This window comes from Orbicella faveolata, unplaced genomic scaffold (assembly GCF_042242905.1).
Source record: "Orbicella faveolata isolate gen_17 unplaced genomic scaffold, um_ofav_v1 contig_36, whole genome shotgun sequence".
Taxonomy (NCBI): domain Eukaryota; kingdom Metazoa; phylum Cnidaria; class Anthozoa; order Scleractinia; family Merulinidae; genus Orbicella; species Orbicella faveolata.
This window is the reverse complement of record NW_028301565.1, coordinates 9400125-9425982: the sequence shown is the minus strand read 5'-3', so window position 1 is coordinate 9425982 and position 25858 is coordinate 9400125. Positions and strand designations below refer to the sequence as shown.

General features: G+C 40.9%; 1 protein-coding gene and 4 pseudogenes across 1 annotated transcript; 1 reads left to right on the top strand and 4 right to left on the bottom strand.

Annotated features, from left to right (window-relative positions):
- Nucleotides 1-3191: 3191 nt before the first annotated feature.
- Nucleotides 3192-5077, bottom strand: LOC149102205 (uncharacterized; annotated as a pseudogene).
- Nucleotides 5078-5146: 69 nt separating this feature from the next.
- On the bottom strand, nt 5147-6695 carry LOC149102204 (uncharacterized; annotated as a pseudogene).
- A 391-nt stretch (nt 6696-7086) lies between these two features.
- Nucleotides 7087-10944, bottom strand: LOC110062563 (uncharacterized; annotated as a pseudogene).
- Nucleotides 10945-11312: 368 nt separating this feature from the next.
- Nucleotides 11313-12340, bottom strand: LOC149102203 (uncharacterized). The gene is made up of 2 exons (XM_089274760.1): nt 11804-12340; nt 11313-11517 (listed from the first exon to the last, which is right to left on the bottom strand). Exons 1-2 carry the CDS (start codon nt 12230-12232, stop codon nt 11353-11355), a joined length of 594 nt encoding a protein of 197 aa, XP_089130886.1. The 5' UTR covers nt 12233-12340; the 3' UTR covers nt 11313-11352.
- Nucleotides 12341-23162: 10822 nt separating this feature from the next.
- On the top strand, nt 23163-23945 carry LOC149102202 (uncharacterized; annotated as a pseudogene).
- Nucleotides 23946-25858: the final 1913 nt, after the last annotated feature.

Genomic DNA, 25858 nt, shown 5'->3' with positions numbered 1-25858 from the left:
CACATTCTCAATACAGGACGAACTTACTTTACCTTTCGTTACACTATAGAGCATTGTACTGCACTGTACTTTTGGACCATTCTACACTTCGCTACGAAACATTACCCGACAGTAATACTATAAATTAATCGAGGATTCAAATATCGACAAAAGTACATCTATCAACAAACCGTAAGATGTCTATGAACGCAACTCGAAAATTTTAACCGGGTAAAAAAAGTCGATCAAAGCGTTGAAAAAAGGTCAGCGCTGTAAAAGAGACGCTGAGTTAAACAAACGTTCAATTCATAGGAATGCCCCGGCGGTTTGGCATATATCTGAGACGGGAAAAAGTGGATTCTGCTTTGAATTGACTCTCTTTTGTTTACCTTTTCAAACAAAATATACAAAGTATTTGAACGCAGACTCAATAACAGCTATTCTTTCCCAAATTTACCCGGAGTAATGGAAATCGAGCTGTGTCATGATTGGAGATTTGGCAAAAGATTAATGTCTGCGGCCCCTCTACTTGTATAATATCTGATTTCAAGTTCAATTTAGGAACTTTTCCTTGTAACGTGGTGCCGGCTTTGAATAAAAATGTCAAACTTTTGGCCCTCGAACCATCGAACCCAATCGAACTTCAAGAGTTCGATTATTTGTGTTCCACTGAATAAGGCCTTGGCTTGTTGTTTTGGCGAGTTCGTCTGCGTTCTCTTGACCAACCATGATCGAAACCAATCGAACCGATTGAAGTTCGATTGGGCTCGATTACTTCACTTCAGTATTGTGCATGAGTCTTGTAAGCAGAACTTCTTTCACTTACAATGAATCTGATATGATCAATGATTGTTCAATGAAAAGTAAGCCTGGTGAGGACGTCGATAAAAACAGGAACACGGACCATTCGGAACATCCACGAACATGCCGGAACACAAAAGAATACCCGGGAGAAAATTAGAATCAAGTTTAACCAAAGTAGATTATTATCCATTAAACTGAATTTTGCCTGTATGCATATCACCCTATAAAGAACTCCAGTTTGCTTGCATTTAGTTCCACGCAACTTTCCTGGTGGTTAGCTAGCTATTTTGAACAGTTAATTCTGCATGCACTTATAGTTCTTTCATTATGTATACATGTATGTATCTGGACAGGAGCCATAATCGGGGACGGAGACCGTAAGCGCGCCATTTCAAGTATTGGGGTTGTCCCCGTGATATGGGACAATAATTCTATTTTTAGAACAAATTGCGCCATCACCTGCGGCACACGCGCGTGCATGCTGCGAGGATTTTTGCGGATGTCGCGCGGGGGAAATGGCGTCCGAAATTCCCGAAATGTTTCATGTTTTTGCCTCACAACTCAACGCGTTTACGTCTGTAGGAGTTTTGCTTAAGTATTTTCGTCGTAAGCTGCTCGAGTTTGAGTGAAGTAAGACAGTGTCGAATTTAGGTATGTTCCGCTGTAAGCTTATATATATCGCTGACCAAGTTGTGTTCCGACGGATGCTTCTTTTACATGAGCTGTACATTACTCTACTTTAAATTTCACATATGTTGAAGATTAACAGTTTTCCATTACACAGCAAAAAAACTAGCTGGATATATTTAGATATAGCAGAGCTTCAGGACTTCATAGTTTCATAGCTCCTCTTGCCACACGCTTGCGAGGAATTTGTCAGTCTATCGCGACCGAAAAGTAAAACAAAATAATTGCTAGTTTGAGTTTCGCTTGAATTGTAAGCAACGCTTGACGTTTCATCGAGGCTTAATAACTTTACGTCCGTAGATACTGCTCAGTTTTATTCGTATAAAAATCCAGTAAATTCTCTGTTGTCGATGAATGAGAGCGCCCGCCGATGCGTGTTTTGTACAGTCAGTAAACATGACAAATTGTACTTCCGCCGCACTTTCGTGTGAAAGCGTACATCGAACTCAAACAATAGCTCTATAGTTTTTAAATATGTTTCAGATTGATAAATGTTTGAGAACATATTAAAAGCTAAGCTGAAAATATGTGAATAAAGCAGAAACAATCAGCAAAGTTACGATGACGCTTTCTTTAATCAACTTGGAATAACGATTTCGATTTTGTTGATCGAGTTATAAAAACTCCTTGTCTATTTTCATTTTCGCAGTGTAAAAGTTCACTATGCTTATGTTGAAGAAACACACATGATGTTAGTAGCCTTTTTTGCATTCGTGAAATTTGTTGCAGCATCTCAACACAAAAGATAACGAAAGAAATCTTTGTCAAGATTTGTTGACAATTGAAAACACCGACTCGGACTTGAAAGTGCACGAGCTGCACTATGCAAATGAGCTAATTGTACGCGTCAGACTTTCCTTTCAAAAATTTTTGCAAACTCACCAAACAAGCAGTAACAATAAGAAACCATCAAAACAGGTTTTGGTTATGATTAACCATTGTCTGAGAAACTCACAAATTAACTCGATACCAGAGTAGATAGTTTTCTTGCTATATTCTTAAGCATACGCGTGAGCTTACAACTAGCGTGAGCAGATCTTATTATTCATTCCCAGCGCGAGATTGAAGTCTTGTTTTCGACCCTGAAAAACCCACCTTTTCCGTTAGCTCAGAGCATAAAACTACATTTAAGCGCCCTGGTTCGTATTCCCTGCCTTATTCCCTGCCATCGCTGTGAAAAATACGCGAGAGAATCTCTAACTCTCACCATTTGATCACGCAACGTGACAACATCCACGCGAGAGCCCCTGACATGTGCGTGAATCCGCGCGGATATATGACGTCAGGATGGCGCAATTTGTTCTAAAATAACAGGGCTGAATAACGTCTGCGCATGTGCGAGAGGTCGGCACAACAAAATTTTAAAATTAAACGAGACTTACCTGTAAGGTGAAGTTTGATTGGAATTCTATGAGTCATTGGTCAGGAGCTAGGGAGTCACGTGAGATAGAGCGCGGGAACCTGAGCATTCAGTCTTTAAATCCTGTGAGTGGACACATAATTTCTCACTAGTTTAGGGTGGGCTGAAAAAACATATGCCCAATGTTGTGTAAGAATAGGGTGGGCACGTGACTCCCTAGCTCCTGACCAATGACTCATAGAATTCCAATCAAACTTCACCTTACAGGTAAGTCTCGTTTAATTTTAAAATTCTATTTCGTCATTGGTCTAAGTCACTAGTGAGTCACGTGAGACTTTAAAGCAATGTGGCCATGAACAGGTAAACAGAAGACCATTTTATTGCTTACTGGAACAGTCATGCGTGGAGACAAGTTCATCCCCAAAATTGACAACTGCTTGAACTGGCTTGTCATAGAACTTTCTAAAAGTGCTTTCTCTGGACCATCCAGCTGCATCCATGATAGTATTAATAGAAACATTATTTGAGCATGCAGCTGAAGTGGCAGCAGCCCGAGTACTATGAGCAGAAAAAACCTTTGTGTTTACTCCAGCCTTTTCTAAAACATTCTTAATCCAGCGACTAACAGTGTCACGACTTACTGGTTTAAAGGGTTTAGTATAACTTAACCACAGAAGGTCATGACCAGTTCTGATTGGTTCTGTCAGTTTTACATACTGCCTAAGGCAAGTCACAACACATAGACGTTCGTCTACTGGGTACGATTTAAACTCCAAGTGTCCTTGATGCCTGCCAGGTTTGGATGTCTTCAAAAGTTTAGCAATCTCAAAGTGAACAGTATCATTTGTAATCCTCATGCCACTAACTGTAAGTGCATGAACAGTTTGGCATCGCTGGCCAGATAACAATGCAACTAACAAAACAGTTTTATGTGTGCTGTCTTTAGGGCTTAATTCCTCAAGTGGAGGCAGTGTCTTTAAATAGTCTAAAACAACAGAAACATCCCATATGTCCTTGTAACGTGGAAGGGAAGGCCTTGACTCAAAAACACCTTTAAGGAACCGGGAAACCAAAGGGTGATTTCCAAAGGAGCCACCATCTGGAAGGAAGATAACTGTGGATAAAGCACTTCTGGCTGTGTTAATACCACTATACGATAGGCCATTTTCATACTGCTGATAAAGAAATTCCAGACCATTCTCTATAGAAGCTGAAAGGGGATTAATACCCCTTGAACGACAGAACTCTTGCCATCGCTGGTGGTAAGTCTGCTACTGCTTTTGTGTACCCGTTCGCCAGGATTGCATGATGATCTTTGCAGCCCCAGTCGAAATTCCTCTGCTTGTAAGGAGATCCCTGACAAGTGGCAGACCAGTAGTTGAAGTTTCTTGTGTAGTGGGTGCAGCAGGTGGGGATGTGCTGGTAGGTACAGTGTGTCTTCCTTCCTAAGTAGCATGAGAGGAAAAATCAATGAGCATATTCATTAAATATGGCCACCAAGTCTGAGTTGGCCAGTGTGGAACTACTAGTAAGCCTGTGGCTTCCTCGTCAGAAATCTTTTGTAATACCCGCTGTATGACACTAAATGGGGGGAATGCATTAAAGGTATACCCCTTCCAGGAGATGTGAAAGGCATTGATGGCATGGGCCTCTGGGTCAGGCTGGTATGCAACATAGGGCTTTAACTGGAAATTCAATCTAGAGGCAAACAAATCCACATTAGGAGTCACGCCTAATTTTTTAGTAGCAGCATCAAAAAATTGGCTTCTGTAAAGTCCATTCTGTTTCTTTCCGGGGCAGCCATGACTCTCTATCTGCCTCAGTATTTTGTTTTCCAGGAATATGTGCAACTGATAGCCAAACACTATGGTCTATGCACCACAACCAGATTTGGTGTGAAAGTTGATTGTTTACTCGAGAATGGCATGTGCCCATTTGGTTAATGGTAGTAACTGCAGTAGTGTTATCAACCAGGAGTTTCACATGTTTACCCTGGACTACACTTGAGAAAGATTTCAAGGCAAGGGAAACAGCAAGCATTTCCAAATAATTAATGTCATGCTGTGCTTCTTCTGGAGACCAATTCCCTCCAGAGGTAACTGTATCAATACAGCACCCCCATCCAATCAGAGAAGCATCTGTTGTCATAGTAACCTGGGGGTCTCCATGGTTGATAAGGTTATAGGCTGTGGGCAGTGCAGTGACCCACCATTTTAGGTCAATTATGGCTTCCTGGGATAAGTTCATGTTCTTATCAAAATTCCCTCTGTGTAGTTTTAGAGCTCGTGTTTTGTCCATTTCAAGGAACCTATGGTGTCATGGGCCATACATCACCCCTGGAAAACTAGAGGTCATACGCCCAAGTACTTGAGCCACATCCCTTATAGAAGGGGAGACAGTAGCGAGCAGATTTTCACATGCATTTTTTAATTTTAGAGCTCTGTCTGGAGTCAGTGAAACCTGCATCAAAATAGAGTTGAGAACAAAACGAAGGAAAGTTATAATTTGTGTCGAAAGTAGGACAGACTTTTCAGGGTGAATTACAAACCCTACTTTGTCAAGCAAACTGGTTGTATCAATGACATTTTTGGTACATTGGCAGAGATTATCTGCTGTCAACCAGGAGTCGTCTATATATGCAACTGAAATGTGCCCCTGTTGTCTCAAAAGTGAAAAAACCGGCTTTAGCAGCTTTGTGAACTTCCTAGGGCAAAGTGCTAATCCATTCGGAAAACACACAAATTGGTACAAGGCTCCTTTCCATTCAAACTTAAGAAATTTTTGATGCGATTTGCCATAGGATCGCCTATTGGCGGAGTTAGAGGGGCTTGCCGTGCTACTGATCTTGTTTGAAGCACGGATGTGATTAAGTTGCGTTTGCAGTTCATCGCCAAACAAAAAATTTGTAATAGGCACGTGTGAAGCACACAGCGTGGCATAATCTTTGTGCAGTGTTGGGCAAATGGCTTCACGCCTCCTTTGGGATATTTCGAAGCTGATATGCCCAAGAAGTGCTAATGCATCGGCATTCATTCGGACCATATTGTCAACATCAACTTTACCGTCCTCGGCACGAGCCTTCAACAACATATCGGTGATTTGTGCGGTTATATTACCGACCTTCGTAAGTGTGGTTTGCAAGTTTGACAACTTCAGGTCCTTGCCGATCGAGGCGCCCCCAGATTTCAGGGTTTACCTTCGGAATGATTAGCCGATCACAGTTTATCGGTCGAAGGTATTTATCCGATTTTTCCATGAGGTTTGTCTCGTCAAGCTTAGTAAGCCACCTCAAGTTTACGATCTTGGCAAGTTTCTCAGACACTTTCGGGGCAGTTTTCTCCGTATCGGTGAGAGACTGCGTGATGTCATCGAGTAAAGAATCGCTTTCATCATCTGCGCTGGTTTCGCGCGTGGAGCCGTTGCTCTTGTCGGCGACAACTTTAGGTCGTTTGTTTGCAGCCAAAAGTGCGTCTGCATCTGATTCCTCTGTGTCAGAGTTATCCCCTGTTGACGGGGATTTTCGTTTTGTGGCAGGTTCTGCCGTTATGGGGGTCTAAGTTTCCCCTTTCTCTTTCAATGATCTGAGCGATGCTCCCATTTCGGTCATGTTCTTATTCAACGACTGGAGGGCCGCAAGTATAGCGTCGTTGGCACTAAAAGACCCTCCAGAAAAGCCGTCAGATTCCTCACTCAGCAATGTTTCCTCATGCATCGAAGAAGGATCGTTTTTATCCATTTTCTGATGAATTTTCGAAGGATAATTCAATCATACGACTGACTGCTCAAAGGTCAACGCTCGAACTGAATGCTCAGGTTCCCGCGCTCTATCTCACGTGACTCACTAGTGACTTAGACCAATGACGAAATAGAATCAAATTTCGGCGCGAACGTGATGTGTGGTTCTTTCGTGTTCAGTTGAATGACGACAAGAAAGGAGCAGAAAATTTTCCATTATTTTGGCACCTAAACGTAAATATCTCCTTTTTATGCTTTGGAAAATGACAATTTGAGCAATTCGAAGTTTTTGTTCCCAAAGAAATGCCGAGAAATACAAGAAAACTTGTAGTTAACGCGGTAAATATTTAGAGCTTCGGATTCAACCGCCACGATTCAGCGTCGTTTCGATTGACAGTCGTTTGCTTCGTTTGAGAGACAAATGATGTTTGGGGGACATTGACGGCAACACGAGAGTTTGGAAAAGTGTCGCCAGACGTGAGTATTACGATCTTAGTTTGTTTTGTAATCAAAATGGCACCTTTCTTTAGCGAGTCGTAAAATTTATTTTAACACAAACGCTGTGGTATGGAATTGCTGTCGTAAAACTTGTATGGCCAGCACCTGCATGCCCTCGTAAGCTTACTCGCAAGACTTAAAGCTCAAAAAAAAAGCTTTCTCCAGGAACGTATATTGTTGGCTACATGTACCTATAGTATACAACTGTAGAATACTTTTATGTACAGAGTTTGCTTATCTTAATCGATCCGGATCGATATATTTCATTATCTAAATGAAACACATGTTACTGTTCCTAAATTATGTGGGATGCTGTTAATCGTTTTAAACCATGAAAGCAGTTCAAACGCTGCATCGTTTGGGGCCATTGCCAAAAATGCTCCACTTGTCCCATGGTAATGACTGTCAAACACAGTTATTCCATTCTGTGTAGGGATGAATGCCACCGTTTTGTCATTTATAATGAAGATACATGCGGTCTTGGTATTGTTCAGCTGGGCTTGGTTTAAGTGGTACGGCAGGCTTGCTGCTGGAGTTTGCTCTCTGATGATACTGACTGGCAACTCTGCAGAGACATCAAAGCTATCAAGGGCTTTTGTCTGCTCCATTTTAGTTGCTGCTTCCTGCACACCATACAGCTGCCCACCACTGTTTCCTGCAGCGCTGTCGTAAAATTGGTTGCCAAGCATGATAGCTGCAAGAACTCTGTAAATCCAGGTGTTGCTTAGTAGCCTGCTGCTGTCAAGAGGTTCAGGCGAGCTGAAGTATAATTTACTGTATGTAAGGACAATAAATGTGCATGCGTTACTCCCTAGTCGGCCAAGTAAAGTTGATTGTGAATATTCAGGTGGGAAGTGCCAGCTTGTAATTCTATTGGACTTGGTAGGACTTACAGATAGTTGCTGAACAATAGAGCTAGTTTGGACCACTGAGGACTGAGACTGAGTGTGTGCATGTGAGGCTTGAGCATTAGGATGTTGTGGTTGGTCAATCTCTCCGATAGCTGAGAGGCTGCTATTTACTTTCTGCTCCCAGAGTTCAGAGGTGTAGTACTGCTCTGCATTTGCATCTCTTGTTTCGCTGCTCCCCACAGTTGCTGTGTCATCTTCAGTTTCAGAGTCACTTGATTCACCATCTGATTCTGTTCTTCCATTTTTCAACAGTCCTTCATTAAACTGAGAGACTTTATTCCTTATCATTTGTTACAAAGGTTCTTTGCATATACTGCAGCAGCCATCTCTTGATAAACAGGACACATGGAATGTGTGGTAACAGGCAAGGCGAACAAAGTCACCACCGTAATTATTGTTGTTGCAATCAGGTAGGTCACAACAAACTTGTCGATTTGGCTCTTTTCCCAGAGTTTTACTTAGGTTGTACGACAGAGGAAGACACTTGGTTTTAGCTTTGATACCATATGTTGGGAAATTGAACTTTGGCCAACTTTTAGGTTTACCATGACTGTAACGATCACTTGGAATCTGGAATATACAAGAGTAATTTTTAGGACAGTATTTGTGAAACCATGTTTTGACTATTGCAAGAGTTCAGTGGTAATTGGATCTCTTTTACTGAAATTCTAGACTTGCTTTAAACAATTTTATATCAAGTTACCAAGGCATTTTCATCATTTTGTCATATTTTTGTGAGAATTTTTTCATCTTTCATTCTCAAAAGCACCTTTTCATTTAAAATTAGTAATACTTACCACATGAGCTTTTTTGGTATTTTTGGCTATTTCTGAAAACAATTGTAGGATAAATTCTGCTGATTTGCCAGCAATCTGCCAGAAGTTAAAATTTGATTGTCCCCTCATGTAACCTGGTACAAATGCTCCACAAAAGTTGGTCAGAAATCCAGTTGATGCTATGGTCTTTGCTACCCTCTCAATGTTAGAGGCATTGTCGTGGCTTTGAGTGTGAGCACGTAGCATAGAATGCCATATCTCGATCTTTTTTTCAACAAATAGGTAAAGCCAGTGCTGTTTGCATTTCCAGTAGTCGGGAAGAAAGGTCTTTTGGTAATCAGAGTCACTAAGGAAAGAAAGCGTTGATTTGTCATAATGCCTTCTGCGCCAAATGTTAAAAAGAATGGCCATCTGTGCCATCACAGACATATATAACTCTAAATTTCCTGTTCTGAAAATTTGGTATTGGAAGTAAACCAGCGGAATAACATCTTCCAGTAGGTAAAGAGTGCAAACGAACTCGTGACTCTTGCACAAATTAAACTTCTTTAGCACTTGTTCCCGTACCATAAGCCAGCCAAGTAAAGCTGCTGTAACACATAGTGACGATTGGTATGGACGTGGCTTCTTTGGTAACAAACCACCAAATAAACATGAGAACAGTTTGTCAAAAAAATGCTTAAAGATAATCACAGTATCCTCAACAGCATTTAAGGCAACATGAAATTGGCCTTGTTCTGGTATTAGTGAGGTGTACTTTCCAGTGGAGTTGTTAGCTATTAGTTTTTTTGGATAGTACCAACCAGGCCAGTCTGCAGGGAAGGGAAGAAGATTTCTCTCTAGATAATTGTTAACATCACGATATTTTGAAAACACGTGTTCTAAAGACTCTTTGTAATTCTTTAGACTTTTCAAATCTTGCTCGCACTCCTCTAAAAGCTGGCAGGATTGTAAGCTTTCAATGTCTTCATCACATGGCGGATGGTAAACCCTAGAAAACATGTAAAATACATGTGGTTGTTTAAATAATTGCCTGTATTAGTTCAGAGATTTTCATGGATTCCTTACATATTTTGTGCTCTAGATTTTCCTGTCAATGTTATTCTAATGGCGAGGCATACAATAATAATGAAGAAAGCCTATTACCTAAAATTTTGCACCAAATTATGGAAATTCCCTGGATTTAGATTTTTCATTTGTGCTGGAAGTTGATCGATGAAGTGATTTCTCATGTCTTTGAGACCCCTGTTGATGTGTAGTAACACAGCAGAACTGTCTGCTCCTCCAAGGCACATCTTGTTTTCCCCCCTGATGTTTACTTTGACTTGTCGATGTGGGCTGACAATGGTTCTCTTTATCGCTGGGATGTGTGGGTGTATGTCTAGCATGGAGGAGGCCATGTGTGCAATCTTGGTTTTTTGCAGGTCAGTTGGAACATGTTTGCTGTGGATATTGTGATAATCATCCAGGAGGTTTATCATGAAGCAGTCAAGCTGAAAAATGAAAATGTGTGTAATTATAGTTTGTCACATGTTCATCATTCTTGAACCAATGTATGTGTATCTGTGCATGTATTGATATAAATGTTGTGTCTTGTGTACAATGTATGTACATACAGCATTAACTTGTTGTAGTTGTTTAGTAACATGATCATTGTGGGTCTTGGCCATGTCTGTCTTCATGTTCTGGACTGTTCTGGGATTAACTGAGAAGCCTAGCACTGGTCCAGGAGACAATCCCTGTAATGATAATCCCCCAATTGATGAGTATAGACCACTGTCCTTTTGCAGCTGGCATGTCTTCTGTGACCTGTAATTTTTAAAACAATCAAATTATGCTACTACACAGTATATCATGTGGCTTTAGAAATTCTTACTTGACATACTGTATTAACAACTCTGCACTCTTCCTTGTCCAGGAACAAACCAAATTAATTAAATTTTAAAGTACAAACCTGAAGTATGATAGAATGTGTAACAGTGAAACCGTTCTTTGCCTTTGCAGGAACTCCCTATTGGGCAATACTCTGTTGTCATCTCTTGTGATTGACTTCAGTAGAAGATCGAAAAGCCCAGGAGCATTCTTCTCACAAAACTCCCTCATCACAGCTGGGTCATAGAGTGGTACTTCTGGTCTGCTTTCATAGTATTTAAACATAGCAGTCTGGCACTGAGTGACCAACTGGTCAAAGGTAAGGGCTACAAAATATAATGTATAATGTTTATTAAAAGCTTTTCTACTGCATCTGCATGTGCATAAACACTCATTCGAATGGAGGAACCATTTCTAATTATTTATAACTATTTTTTAAACATTAATTAATGCAGTGGGGGATGATGTGGAGGGAATGTTTAATCAGAAAAATCATATCATTTTAGAATATACAAATTTACTCATCTGTCGTACCTGCATGTTTCCTCTTGTTGCAGTGCCTCCTCAGAGTTATTTAGTTTTAATTAGTAAATACATTATACAAACAGTATACTTTATCCTACAGGAATAGTAAATTTGCTGAAACTTCTACATGTATACCTGAAGATGTTATTTCCTTATTTTCCAGTGTTTTCCCAAGTTGACTGACCATGCTTTGTGAAGCATTCTCCTAAGAAGATTCATACCAAAACATTATCTCCATGTTGTTATCACTGACAATTTTTATAATTAGAAATTGATTATTATCATATTTAATTATTATATGTACATGTACCTGTCTGCCATCAGGCGACTGAACACTGGTTGGAGAGGAGGTCGACGGTTTACTGTTTCTCTGAAATGTAAAGAGCAGATACATGATAAAATATTTTAGTATAGTTCTGGAACGATTTTTTGTGATAAGAAAGTAGCAAATATGCAGTATTTTTTTGGTGGGTAGAATTGGCAAATAAACAAACGAACAAAATATGCCTCCAGCCTATTTTGTGTGTGTGTGTGTGTGTGTGTGTGTGTGTGGACTTTGTGGGACTGGTGTTTCAGTTTCAGGGGCATCAAATATTAGTTATATATTGTATAATTATCTCAATGTTGCATTAGATGAAAACAAGCACTTCACTTACTTGTACTGGTGGAACATAGTCTGGTTCACTGGAGAAAACACTATCAGCAATCATGGAACACTTATTACACCATCGGGTTCCGGGCCGGTAAGTAGGGACATTAGCTCCTACCCGATCAAAGAGACGGTAAAACCGCCTGGGGACTTTTCTTTTCGACAGCTCAGTGGAGTGCTCCAAGAGTGGAGACGAGCAATATTCATTCGCTTCCCGAGTGGCTCTCATCCAATGCCGAGTACAGGCCCAGCAATTTAAATTCCCGTCCACGAACCGAGCAATGGCCTCGTCAAACCGCCTCAATCGACCTTGGCATGTTTCTCCAGCTCGTGTTCGCTTAACAAACCAGCAAGTCCGCTCATTTGGTTTTGCATGTGCCCCAAAGAACAATAGAATGGACGTAAATAAAATCCAAAACACGGCGAAAGATGTCATCTCCGAAGTCCTCGATAAATCTACCGTGTTCACGCGCTGTTTTCACCAATTGTACAAACTTTAAACCCCTGTGTACAAAAAGGTATGTGTCGGCCAATGGTCGGGGGAACTAGTGTAAAGATTTCTTTCTACCGTTTTTAGTTTAGCTCTACTTTTTCACCATAAACCGGGCGCTATACGAAACTTTTTGAAAACGCCGCCATTTTTTCTTATGGTGCCCAGGCCGTTCGCGGCAGCGCGAGCCATGAGATCTCGCACATGCGCAAACGTTATTCAGCCCTGTTTTCTAAAACTAGAAAAATTGTCCCATATCATAGGTGCGCGCGAATCCCGAGACTTGCGGTCTCCGTCCCCGATTATGGCTCCTGATCTGGATTAATGAAAAGGCTGTAAAAGAAATTTCACCCTGGTGTAGGCGATTTTTTTCTCGGGAGACTCTAAAATACACGATATAAAAATTCAAAGGAATGTCAGTCTTTGTATTTTCCTCCACTATCTGCTTTTCGTTCTTGCGTTCTTCTCTATTTTTTTAGTCACTTTATAGAGTGATTTGTAGGCCTTTAAGAGTCATAAAATCCAAGTGTGTAGCTCACTTAGTGCGAATAAAAAAACTCCTTTTCCAAACCCCTCATTTCATAAATCCAGTCGCATATATATATATACTCAGGAGCCATAATCGGGGACGGAGACCGTAAGTCTCGGGATTCGCGCGCACCTATGATATGGGACAATTTTTCTATTTTTAGAACAAATTGCGCCATCCTGACGTCATATATCCGCGCGGATTCACGCACATGTCAGGGGCTCTCGCGTGGTTGTTGTCACGTTGCGTGATCAAATGGTTAGAGTTGAGAGATTCTCTTGCGTATTTTTCACAGCGACGGCAGAGAATAAGGCAGGGAATACGAACCAGGGCGCTTATATGTAGTTTTATGCTCTGAGCTAGCGGAAAAGGTGGCTTTTTCAGGGTCGAAAACAAGACTTCAATCTCGCGCTGAGAATGAATAATAAGATCTGCTCACGCTAGTTGTAAGCTTACGCGTATGTTTTTGCGTTTGTTCTGACTTAAGAATATAGCAAGAAAACTATCTACTCTAGTATCGAGTTAATTTGTGAGTTTCTCAGACAATGGTTTATCATAACCAAAACCTGTTTTGATGGTTTCTTATTGTTACTGCTTGTTTGGTGAGTTTGCAAAAATTTTTGAAAGGAAAGTCTGACGCGTACAATTAGCTCATTTGCATAGTGCAGCTCGTGCACTTTCAAGTCCGAGTCGGTGTTTTCAATTGTCAACAAATCTTGACAAAGATTTCTTTCGTTATCTTTTGTGCTGAGATGCTGCAACAAATTAACAAATTTCACGAACGCAAAAAAGGCTACTAACATCATGTGTGTTTCTTCAACATAAGCAAGTGAAGTTTTACCCTGCGAAAATGAAAATAGACAAGGAGTTTTTATAACTCGATCAACAAAATCGAAATCGTTATTCCAAGTTGATTAAAGAAAGCGTCATCGTAACTTTGCTGATTATTTCTGCTTTATTCACATATTTTCAGCCTAGCTTTTAATATGTTCTCAAACATTTGTCAATCTTAAACATATTTAAAAACTATAGAGCTATTGTTTGAGTTCGATGTACGCTTTCACACGAAAGTGCGGCGGAAGTACAATTTGTCATGTTTACTGACTGTACAAAACACGCATCGGCGGGCGCTCTCATTCATCGACAACAGAGAATTTACTGGATTTTTACTCGAATAAAACTAAGCAGTATCTACGGACATAAAGTTATTAACCCTTGATGAAACATCAAGCGTTGCTTACAATTCAAGCGAAACTCAAACTAGCAATTATTTTGTTTTACTTTTCGCTCGCGATAGACTGACAAATTCCTCGCAAGCGTGTGGTAAGAGGAGCTATGAAACTATGAAGTCCTGAAGCTCTGCTATATCTAAATGTATCCAGCTAGTTTTTTGCTGTGTAATGGAAAAGCTGTTAATCTTCAACATATGTGAAATTTAAAGTGGAGTAATGTACAGCTCATGTAAAAGAAGCATCCGTCGGAACACAACTTGGTCAGCGATATATATAAGCTTACAATGGAACATACATAAATTCGACACTGTCTTACTTCACTCAAACTGGAGCAGCTTACGACGAAAATACTTAAGCAAAACTCCAACAGACGTAAACGCGTTGAGTTGTGGGCCAAAAACATGAAACATTTCGGGAATTTCGGACGCCATTTCCCCCGCGCGACATCCCCAAAAATCCTCGCAGCATGTACGCGCGTGTACTGCAGGTGATGACGCAATTTGTTCTAAAAATAGAATTATTGTCCCATATCACGGGGACAACCCCAATACTTGAAATGGCGCGCGCTTATGGTCTCCGTCCCCGATTATGGCTCCTGATATAGTTTAATTTTTATAATTTTTGTATTGTTTCGGCGTGTCCCGAAATGTATTTTATCGATGGCCGGTTGACCGATAGCCTGTACTGGGTGTTGGGCTGGCAGAGCAAGAAAACGGCGAGAAAGAGTACTGGAGAGGACTGCTGTTTCTTCCCAGCAGACCATACGCCTGACATGCAAAATTTGAAAACAATCAAATTTCAGGGACCAAGTGCAGTTTGAACACTGGAAGGGTCGGAGACGGCGTAGATTTTTGTAATCTGGAGGTTCCGGGATCAAATCCTCCTACCTGTCATATTACGTCATGCCACGTGCTCCCATCGGGCCTCGGGAGCTTGAAGTAGAACCTCTGGTATGCGCCATATTGTCCGCTCGTGTTGTCGTGTAGTACCCGTTGAGTGACTTGGTTGGTTTCGAAGTACCAAAAATAGACTGGACCCCTGGAACAAGGTAAACTTCTTCAACAAGCTCGGAGACTGCTTTGAGGGCCTGGGAACCTTTGACGTGAAGCCTTATCACATCACCCTGGACCCCAATGCAGAACCTGTCATTCACACACCACGTACCGAAAGGAAGTTGATTTCGAAAGGAAGTTGATCCCATGGTAGAACTTGGTGTGCTCATGCCAGTAAGCGAACCCACAGACTGGGTTAACAGTATTGTCCTCTCTGAAACAACTAATGACAAAGGGGAAGTCACCAAAATCAAAGTCTGCCTCGACCCACGTGACTTAAACAAGGCAATAAAGCCTGAACATTACCACGCTAAAAAAATTAATGAAGTAGTCACACAGCTTAGTGGTGCTAAATTTTTTAGTGTAGTTGATGCAAAGAAAGGCTACGTACTGGCATATACCATTAGATGAAGCCAGCTCCTACCTATCTACGTTCAACACCCCGTTCGGGAGATATTGTTTCACTCGGCTCCTCTTTGACCTTGTTGTATCGCAAGATGTGTCCCAGAAACACTTAGACTCAGCACTAGAGGGCCTGAAAGGAGTCACCGGCATTGCTGATGACACATTCGTATACGGAGCTACAGAGGAAGAGCACGATGCAAATATGGTAAATCTCATGATCAGATCCAGGGAGAGAGAAATCAAATTCAACAAAGACAAGGTGCAATTTAAATGTCAGGAAGTTAGCTTCTTTGGACACAAGTGGACCCGGCATTGAATTAAACCGGATGACAGTAAGATATCTGCAATCCAGAAGATAACCCCACCTGAGAACCGCAAAGACCTTCAAAGCTTCTTAGGCCTTGTAAACTACCTCACAAGATACTCAGAGCGATTGGCTAGCCACGCAGCACCCTTGCGTGAACTCACCAAGAAGGACATAACCTATGTATGAGGACATGAACATGATCACTCATTCAACCAGGGCAAACAAGAAACTACATCAAAAAAATAAAAAATAAAAAATAACTCGTCCAAACATGACCCGCCTAGATTAGCTTAGCTATCCGCGGGCATGTTACAATTGTAATTTTAATTTCATAAAAAAATAAAATGTATGTATGTAAATAAATAAAATGTATGACTAGTTGCTGTCCTTTTGCGACAAGGACAACCTGTATGCTATGCCTCCAAAGCACTAACAGATACAGAACGAAAATACAGCAACATCGACAGAGAAACATTAGGTGTAGTATGGGACCTAGAGAGGTTTAACTATTACATTTTTGGAAAGCACTGCACAGTAAACACTGATCATAAACCTCTCGAGTCGACTTTTAAGAAGAGATTGTCCAGTTGCCCACCTAGTTACAGAGGTTCCTGATGAGAGCATTAAAATATGATGTCATTGTCAACTACGTGAAAGGTCCCGATGTGCCAATAGCCGACGCTCTCTCCAGAGTCAGCCCATAGCCTCCCCCTAACAACGGTCAACTTCCAGAAATATGCGTCCACCACATCACACAGAATCTTCCTGCATCTCCAACAAAGCTACAACAGATCCGTGACGAGACAGGGGAGGATCCTACATTGCACTTTATGAACGTCTATGGAGTGTAGCACGTTACCAGCTCCCCAATGTACCCCCAATAAAACGGGTTTGCTGAGCGAATGGTCCAGACTGTAAAGAACATCCTCCGAAAGTGCGATGAAAACAAAGAAGACCCGTACCTTGCTCTTCTGTCCTACCGAGCCACTCCTTTGGATCACCAGCTGAAGTCCCCGACCGAACTGCTCACCAACAGAAAATTTAAAACCAGATTACCCTTCTGCCAAAGGGTCCTTCTCAACAGTACTGACCATGAGGCCGTGAAAACCAAGTTTATAACCCGTCAAGAGAAACAAGCTCATTATTACAACCAGAACTCTGAATTCTGGACCATCCAAAAAGCCATTTGAAACTGACCAACCTATCCGCATGTACGATCACCAAGCACAGACCTGGGAGCCCGGTGTTATTATCAAGCCAGCCAAACAGCCAAGGTCTTATATCATCAGATCCAGCAGTACAGGTGCCACCTATCGAAGAACGCGGTCCCAACTGAGACCAGATACAACTGCAGCAAGTGACCCACAACGCCAACGGATGGAAACCCCAGTGTACCAAGGTCAGCGGCAACTAGCTCCGCCCCAATTAGCCTCACGCAGACATCACAGAAGGACAGTATAGCAGCTAGACCGGGATCTGACGATACAGCCCCACCGAACAACGCTCCGGGAAGGACCTCAGGCACGGCTGGGGGATATGTGACCAGATCTGGGAGAACTGTGACACCCACACAAAAGCTAGACTTATAAGAATAAAGACACACAGGAATAGGATTAATAGAATAAGCACATTGAGGAATGTCCCTTTTGATCAGTATTGTAATGTTCTAGGACAGAATACGTTCCATTTCGTTGTTGTTGTTGTTAAATTTAAAGGAAGGGAGATGTTATATTACGTCATGCCACGTGCTCCCATCGGGGCTCGGGAGCTTGAAGTAGAACCTCTGATATGGTCCATATTGTCCGCTCATGTTGTCGTGTAGTACCCGTTGCGTTGTTAAATAAAGAACATAGAAGGCAATATTGTGACACTACCTGCAACTAGATTGATTTGTGTTTGGTGGTCCCGAATTCGACTTTTCCACACCTTTTAAATAGCCAACTGGTTAGCCGCCAACCAGTTAGGATTCTTACAATATTTGCTTTTTTTTCCTTTTTCCATTTATAGGACCCAGTTTGCATAGCAGTGCTAAATCCATGACCACGAAGTGATTTATTCTATTTTTTTTTATTTGCGACTAGACCTGTTCCGGGAATCCCGGCAGTATAGAGACGAAAGCTGGCGAAAGTGTTCTCATTGATTCAATAGGCAAGAATCTCCTCGATCGAGGGCAGGGTTGAAATACCCCAAGACTTAGCCATAGCGTAGTTCATTCACAAGAGCCTAGGGGAAAAGTGAGTTATCAGATGGACTGAGTTATCGGCGGAATTTGTGATCTCCCTTAATTGCCGTAGCTGTACGGTTAAAATAAGAAAGAAACTAGTCGAGTCGTCCTACCTGTGGGCATTCCAATAGTATGGGAGTGTTCCAACTGGAAACAACACTTTTTGTCGCTCGTGTTGGATTGCAATAAAATTTAGATCAGGAAGTTGAGAAGTTCAAGATATGTTTTGAATTAGAGGTGTACTGAGTCTAAGACGGTCAAATTACATTAGAGAAACTGTTTTATTGGTCTATTTCTTTAAAGATGGGTGTCAGAAGCGTTACGTCCAGGCTAAAGGTTGTCCAGGCTAGCATTAAAACGTCTCGCGTTTAATATACAATGCATTCGTCATGATTGCATGCATTCATTCATTCATTCATTATAGTTCGGAGGTATAACTCGAAATTTCAGGTATATTGTGCACTCTTTGATACAAGCATTAAATTTGACACACGAATAGCAGTCACCAATACGAGCGTTTTCAGGTATATAGTGCCAATATGGACGTTCGCTGGTTTCCATGGAAACCACAATTTATTAAAGTTTGCATGAACTTCCTCTGTTTATCCTAGTTTATCAGCAGATTCTTTCATGTCAGTGGTTCAAACTTGTTTTACCAAGTTCGTTATTTCTTGGCATATATCCTTAAATACACGTTGCCATGGAAACGAAAAAATAAAATCTTACGTTTGTTGAAAATCGAACGAATTTCTACGGCTTGCCGTATCACAATAAACTTAGTCGCGAATGTATTGGCCATCACACACACAAAGCAGGGTAGTAACTCGTACCATCTTTTGCCATAGCTCTTTGTGTAACGAAAATGGCCCAGCTCTTTACAGCTGGCAGCTGCTGCTGGTAGGGTAATCCACCGTGACTGCATCTGCCCTTCTCTACCGAGATGTGCAGTCAGGAAGTACAGGAATTGGAATGGTTGCTTGTTTATATGCGTATCTATCTTGGTATGTGGCGCGCTTCACTAAGGGGTACTGTGAAAACGTGTGGCGGTTGTCGACGACGTGTTATCAGTTGATGCTACAAAATCATAGCCAAACCAGCCCAGTCATTGGTGAACACGTTGTTATCATTATCGTGACACAATAGGTTACCAAAGTAACAATATGACCTGCTAAAATCACCCTTAATTATAGTATTAAGGGCTTATAATTCAAAAACGGCACCGTGATTTTTTTCTTATTTTATCAAATTTTGATTAACAGGATAAGATGAAACATTTGGTAAAGTACGAAAAAATTCTGAACATAGGGTTCAGAGCCTCCTTAAATTTTCAAAACATGATAACAATGTGTTCACCAATAATTGGGCAGCTTTTTGAAACCACGATTGTAGCATCAAGTGATAAAGAGTGGTTATAATGACCCATCAAAATCTAGGTCTCGGAAAGTGCTGAAAACAGTTTTGAGCCACCTTTAGGCCTCCATTTATTTAGTATTTCTAGGAGGAAATTCTCTGTACTTGCACACATGCAGGGAGAAAAAAATAACAATTCTAATCCTACATACATTAATAATATAAAAACGTAAGGTAAAAGCGTGCATAAATTTTAAAAAGAACAAACAACAAGAACCTCGCGGGGGAGTATAATGAGTGAAAAACCTAATTATCGCCAGCTAGCTGGAATTAGAATTGATCAGCATTGGAATGCTCATAATCCTACAAAGTTTGGTGCTTGTATCAAAAATCGCACAATTGAGCAGCTATGCCGCCGGACTATTATATATGGAGTAGAACCTTTGATTCCATCATCTTGTCATGGTCATTCCCAGTTTCCCAACTTGGAAATAGGCCCAAAGACCAATTATCAGTATCAAAATCGAAGGCATTTTGTTGGACATTTCTGTCTATAGTATCGCTGTACATGTTTGCGAGTCTTGCATTATTTTGACACGCAAATAAAACAGGAACAACATACAAATCACTAATGAAAATTCACAACGGTACTACACTAAATTAAGAAAGACATAATATGAGATTTACCATCAAACGTTTTTCTTTACCGAAAACAAAGTGAACTGAGTATTGGCTAGCGTACTCTTACGAAAACTAAGAGGAGCTTCAGCTAACCCGACTAATTTCGTTAGGTACAAATACCGCGGGGTATCTAACGAGTGGAGTTGGAGGATAATGCAAATTAAGTCAAGTACGAGGCTTAGGCCATGACCACACTAATCTGTTTTCGTGTGAAAACTGAAGCCTACTTTTTGATGCGTTTTCGCCTATTATTCACACTAAAAATACCGAAAATGCTGATGAAAACGGAGCCTTTTGAAAACGCTCCGTTTCTACTGTAGATAGGTGAAAGTGGAGGTTTCGAAAACGGTACCAAAAAAAGCGTCATATACTGATGTCGTTTCCATCACACAGCACGAAATAGCAACGTTACTGTTCCGTAAAGCTGCCGTAAAGCTCGTATTTATGGAACTTTACGGATCTTTACGCAATCGTAAAGTTGAACTTTAAGCGTCTTTACGGGCTTCTGTAAAGACGCATAAGGGGATACATTTACGGAACTTTATCGCATCGTAAAGTTGCGTGAAGCTATACTTTACTATGTCAGTAAAGTTTTTTTAAAGCACTGTAAAGGCATCCTTTCATACGGCTTTATGGACACGTCGCGTAAAGCTGTACTTTACTATGTCCGTAATGCCCTTTTAAAGCGCTGTAAAGGCATCCTTTCATACTAGTCCATGGGCCAGGACAGGTTCTCGGTACCACTCGGGGGGAGAAAATGTGAGTGATATCTGATGAAAGGTTGTATGAAGGACTTTTCAAATTTACTTGATAGCAATCGTGAAAGAGTAGCTTTCAGTATTTTTTGCGTACTTCTTTTTTTCAAAAATATTGCAGTGACATGGAAGCGAGGCTCACATTAAAACAGTTATTTTAAATGCGTTCTTTATTTATAATATTAATAAATTACTACATTCTATAGTAAACAGCTTTTCTTAACATTTTTGGTTAAAAACTAAAATTTATAAGTTGATTTGCAAAAGAAAAACTTAAATGAAACCATGCAGCTCAAACTCGAAAAAGCATCATGGGTAACGTCTAAGATGACGGTCTCGCTGCATAATAAATACTTCAAAGTTCTTGCCAAATTTTCGCAGCTTGAACGCTTTTTATCAAGTATAGAGAAAAAGGGAACACTTAGTATTTTTAGGCTCACTGAACAAAATACTTACAAACATTCAAGAGTCTCTGTTCGACTCAAGGAAACTTGACTGATATGTACAGTTTCAATTGTTGTTTTATTCCTAGACCAAACTAAAGACCTGCTTTTAAAACTTGTATTATTCACTGCTCATATGATGAGAGTCTGCTAATTATTTCTATTTTAAAAAAAGAATCGACTCTGAAATATTTAGTGAACGCGGCTACAATTAAGAGGCATGGGCCATGCTTTATTCATTTGACAGAGAATACCAAGGAAGGATAAATTCCCCAAGTCATATATCACAGGAAATGCCGTAGTCTTTTTAGCATGAAGCGGGATTAGTTGGAGAGCATTTTTCAAACAACGGCCGCGAAACAGATTTCGAAGTCTAATTTGGAAAGCGAGGGGCAAAGATCTCGTCGGCAAGAGCCAAGCACGAGCAGAACTTGCTCGAAAATATACACTTTTTGCGAAAAAAAGACTGCATGTACAAGAACACGCGATCCCTTTGACTCAGTAGATTGACTTGTATTTAGATGCTTTAGAAAAGTTGCTATTTTTGCGGGTGATAGCAGGCTTATTGGTCCTTATTGGTCTTGCCTGTCGTGATTTGGAAGCAGCTGAAGCGTGTTATCATGGTCGGTGCTTTTGAGATTGTACCTGACCAGAGCGAGCAAGTACACTGACTTGGAAAGCAGTGAATCAGACTCAGATGAGAACCAATTTTTTTGATATAGAGTTTCAAGCTTATGACAAAGTGTTTGAGTTTATTTGATCAGATTTATTAAATCCCAAGCTTAGTTAGATGATTGATCTGTGAGAGAAGCAGTAATCTCCATGCGATCAATGGGCGCTACTGAAATATCCGAATCAACCAAAAAGACACTTTTGAAGAAAGTTAGAAAACGATTTCGGCGACTTGTTACAATTTCAAGATCTCCCCAACAATAATAAAGTTTTTGTTCTTTCCAAATTTTTCAAATGCTCAACTGGCCAGAGAGATAGTAACTTCATCTCAGCAATTCGACAACAGGGGTGACTCCATGTAAAGTCAGGGAAAATAGCAAGTTGGACTGTACATCTGTAATGTAGTTCTTTCAAATAATACTGAAATGGCATTGCCACCGAAATCTTCTGAACTATGTGAGAATGCAATCAATCTCCCAGCAGAACTAGATGCCTTTCTACATACTACTTCTAACTAGCAACTCAGAAATCCCAACGGAATATCCTCATCGCTACCGGTGCCTTGTTGGCAACTCTTTTGGGCGAGACATCATATACGGGATAACTGGAGGAAAACCTTCCAAGCAAATTCTATTACCATACGCAGTAAAAACTTTGCAAACGGCAATGTTGAACTTATACAGATGCTAAGCCGATGTGGGCATGGGATTGCCTATACGCAAATTGAGGAAATAAACACAGCACTTTGCCTACAAAAAATGGCCTTGACGCCTGATAATGATGTTCCTTTGCCGAAAAATATTCAGGCAACGCTTGCGTGGGATAATATTGATAGAATAGAAGAGACGCTTTATGGCGCAGGAAAATCTCATCGAGTAAATTTTATTGCTGTCTAAGCCAGGCACTTTGGTCCTGGAACCTCCTTCCGCCCCCTGGAACTGAGCAAGCTAGGACAAGGAAACGGAAACATTGATCCTCTAGTAATCTCGCTTGTACCTCCATATAACGCTGGTGATCGCACGACAGGAAGAAGACATTGATGATGTCGATGCTCGAAGGAAGCTGGATCAATCCCTTAAGGGAGAAAGGCAAGAGCTAGTTGTCTATCTACCGGCAACCTCGCAACTCCTGAGATAGAGAATGATCTGCATGCTTCCGGCAGAGGCTTTCGGAGACACGGTTTATAAGACATTTTGCCATGACAGGCTTGAGTCTGACCTACGTAAGGTGAAATTCTGCGACAAAATTACGAACTTCAAACTAAGTTTAAACAAGATGAAAGGACAAATAGGGTCAAGCAAGGAATTAATCATTAAAGCGGATCGTGCGCAGTTTGCTCAAATGATCATCTGATTACTGCTGAGAACAGAACGTTAAAGCTGAATGATGTACTGAACCACCATCTCGGACCTTGCCCTCGGGCCCTTGACTCGGCTGATGCCGCGATTGCTGAAGAGAACCAGTAAATCATTACTTGCCAAGGAGCCAGCCAGAAGAATATGACAGAAGTAGATATGATTCCTCAGCCGTGCGGGCGAATTTTTGACGGAATGGTAATGGTCCAGAAGATAAGAGGCGACCAGAAAACATTTGCTGAATTGGCTGACAGTATGATGTCCATGGCTTTGCATGAATGAACAGACAGCCAGCGTATTGACGTGGTCTTCGACGTTTACAGAAATAATTCGATCTAAAACCACAAGAGAGAGAAGAGAGGCTCAGAAAGCGGTCATAAGGTCAAAAACTTCAAGGCAAACTACAAGATACATCAATGGCTGACATTCTTGTCCAATTCCAAGAATAAATCGCTCCTGAGCAAATTTATTTCAGAAAAGTGGCAAAATGAGAGGCACAGAGAGAGGTTTGCTGGAAAGACAATCTTCGTGACGACCGAGGACTACTGCTATGAACTCTCCTCAATCGGAGTAACAGCAAGAGAATAGCTAAGGTCGACGCACGAGGAAGCAGGTACCAGAGTGTTTCTTCATGCAGCGCACACAGAGCGGTAGTTATTATGTCTAAGGCTTTTTTTTTAATTATCGCACGGTTATGGAGTCTGTAACGCCATTGGACTTTGTTGTAGGATATTCTATGCGAAACAGGGCAAAGTTGACTCGAGCCAGCTACCTCCCTGTGCAGATTGTTTTTGTTGTTTAAGGATGTACTCCTTGAGAGCAAACTACCAATTGCAAGCAGCTATTCGGAGAAGTTTACAGAGCTGCCTTCAAGTCCCTTCACTAGTTGGTTAAGGATGGGTCGAAGAGTATTGCAACTTATCCATCAAATGGGTGAATGGCAAACCCTCCCCTGCAGTTCTTCTTGAGTTTCTCTCCTGTTTTTGTGCAAGATCATGCAAGCTGTTCACGTGCCGACCTGCCTTATAAATGGCCTTAAATGCACTGATATGTGCCCCCTTCGTGACTGCAACAATACGGGCCTTCAGTAATGACGACGGCGACGCCAGAGACGACGTCCAGTATAAATTAGTTTTATATTTTACCTTCGAATTTCGCAGCAGTATAGATTTGTTCGACGCACCTATCTGTCCCAGAACTTACTCAAGCTAAATATGTAATGCCAGTGTTGAATTCCAAATTAAAATACAAAACATTAGCCGCTGCCGTTCGCGTTCTCCAAAATACGCAGAACCTAGTCATCTCACGTTGTTATTTTGAAGAGGACGGCAAAGAAATGTACAAAGATTTATAACGCACTTGCACAGCCATTGTTCTGGTCATTAAACCTTTTGTTTGGTAACGTTCTCGTTGCCGTTGCCGTCGTGGTTTGCTTAAGGTCTCTAATTGTTTTGCTCATTAAACCTCTTGTTTGGTGACGTTCTCGTTGCCGTTGCCGTCGTGGTTTTCTTAAACTCCCTAATAGTGCTGAGGATGAGGAGATTCTTGATGAACAATGCTCTGATGACGAGGAAGATCAGGAAAATTAAGGCATTTTAAATATCAATAGAAATAATCCGTTAAGCTAGATTAAGAAGATGGTGTGGAGGAAGTTGTGAAACGATTACTCCTCCTCGTGAATCGTGCTTTCTTTTTATGGCAATATTTCTCAATTTCTTATAATTTTTTGGGCTTCTCCAACATAAGGAAGCTTTTCAAAAGTTTTTTAATTGCATAATGAGTGCTTTGAATCAAAAGAGAAAATGCTTTCAATTTTCAAACACTTTTGCCACATTCTGCTTTAGAATAATAGTGTTTTAACAGCGAAGATGGCGGATCCAAGATGGCTGACAGGTATTGGTTGAGAACCACTGTCTTGGTAGCAATTGCATCTCACCAAATCGTTGGTTGTGAATCACTTATTTTCTCCTGCTTTCGTTTGGTGAAAAATCTGCGAGATCAACGCATTAAAAAAATTCTTAAAAGTTCTTCTGTTGAAATGTAAATATTTTTCAGCGTTGCCATGGAAGCAAAATCCTTAAAGCTCATGTAAGTTTTAACTAAGTGCTTTAAAAACTCATCTGGCAGAAATTTCCATCATTGCACATATAAAGTACCCTTTACGTATGGTTACTGAGCAGGAAAATACTACTTTTAAGCAGTCATTGCTTGTATCCTGATGATTCTGTAGAAATGAGTGACGTCACTTTGTCACGTGATAAATCCTATTAAGCTACTCATTTAGCATTGCTATCACACATAATATGAAACTAGAGTAATTGCAGTTTTCAAAAATATATGGTAGCATTACTCCCCCTGAGTGGTACCGAAATGTTATTTTTTGGGGGTCCCGGCCCATGGACTATACAGCTTTATGCGCATCAAAGCCACGTAAATGCAAGCCCAATATCGTCCGCATTTTGTTCTTTTCAGCACTCCACTAAGCTCAAGCACTTTGTTTGAAATGAAATACTCGTGTAACTTCAGTTAAAGTAATATAGCACGTCGGTAAGTAGTTACAAAGCTGG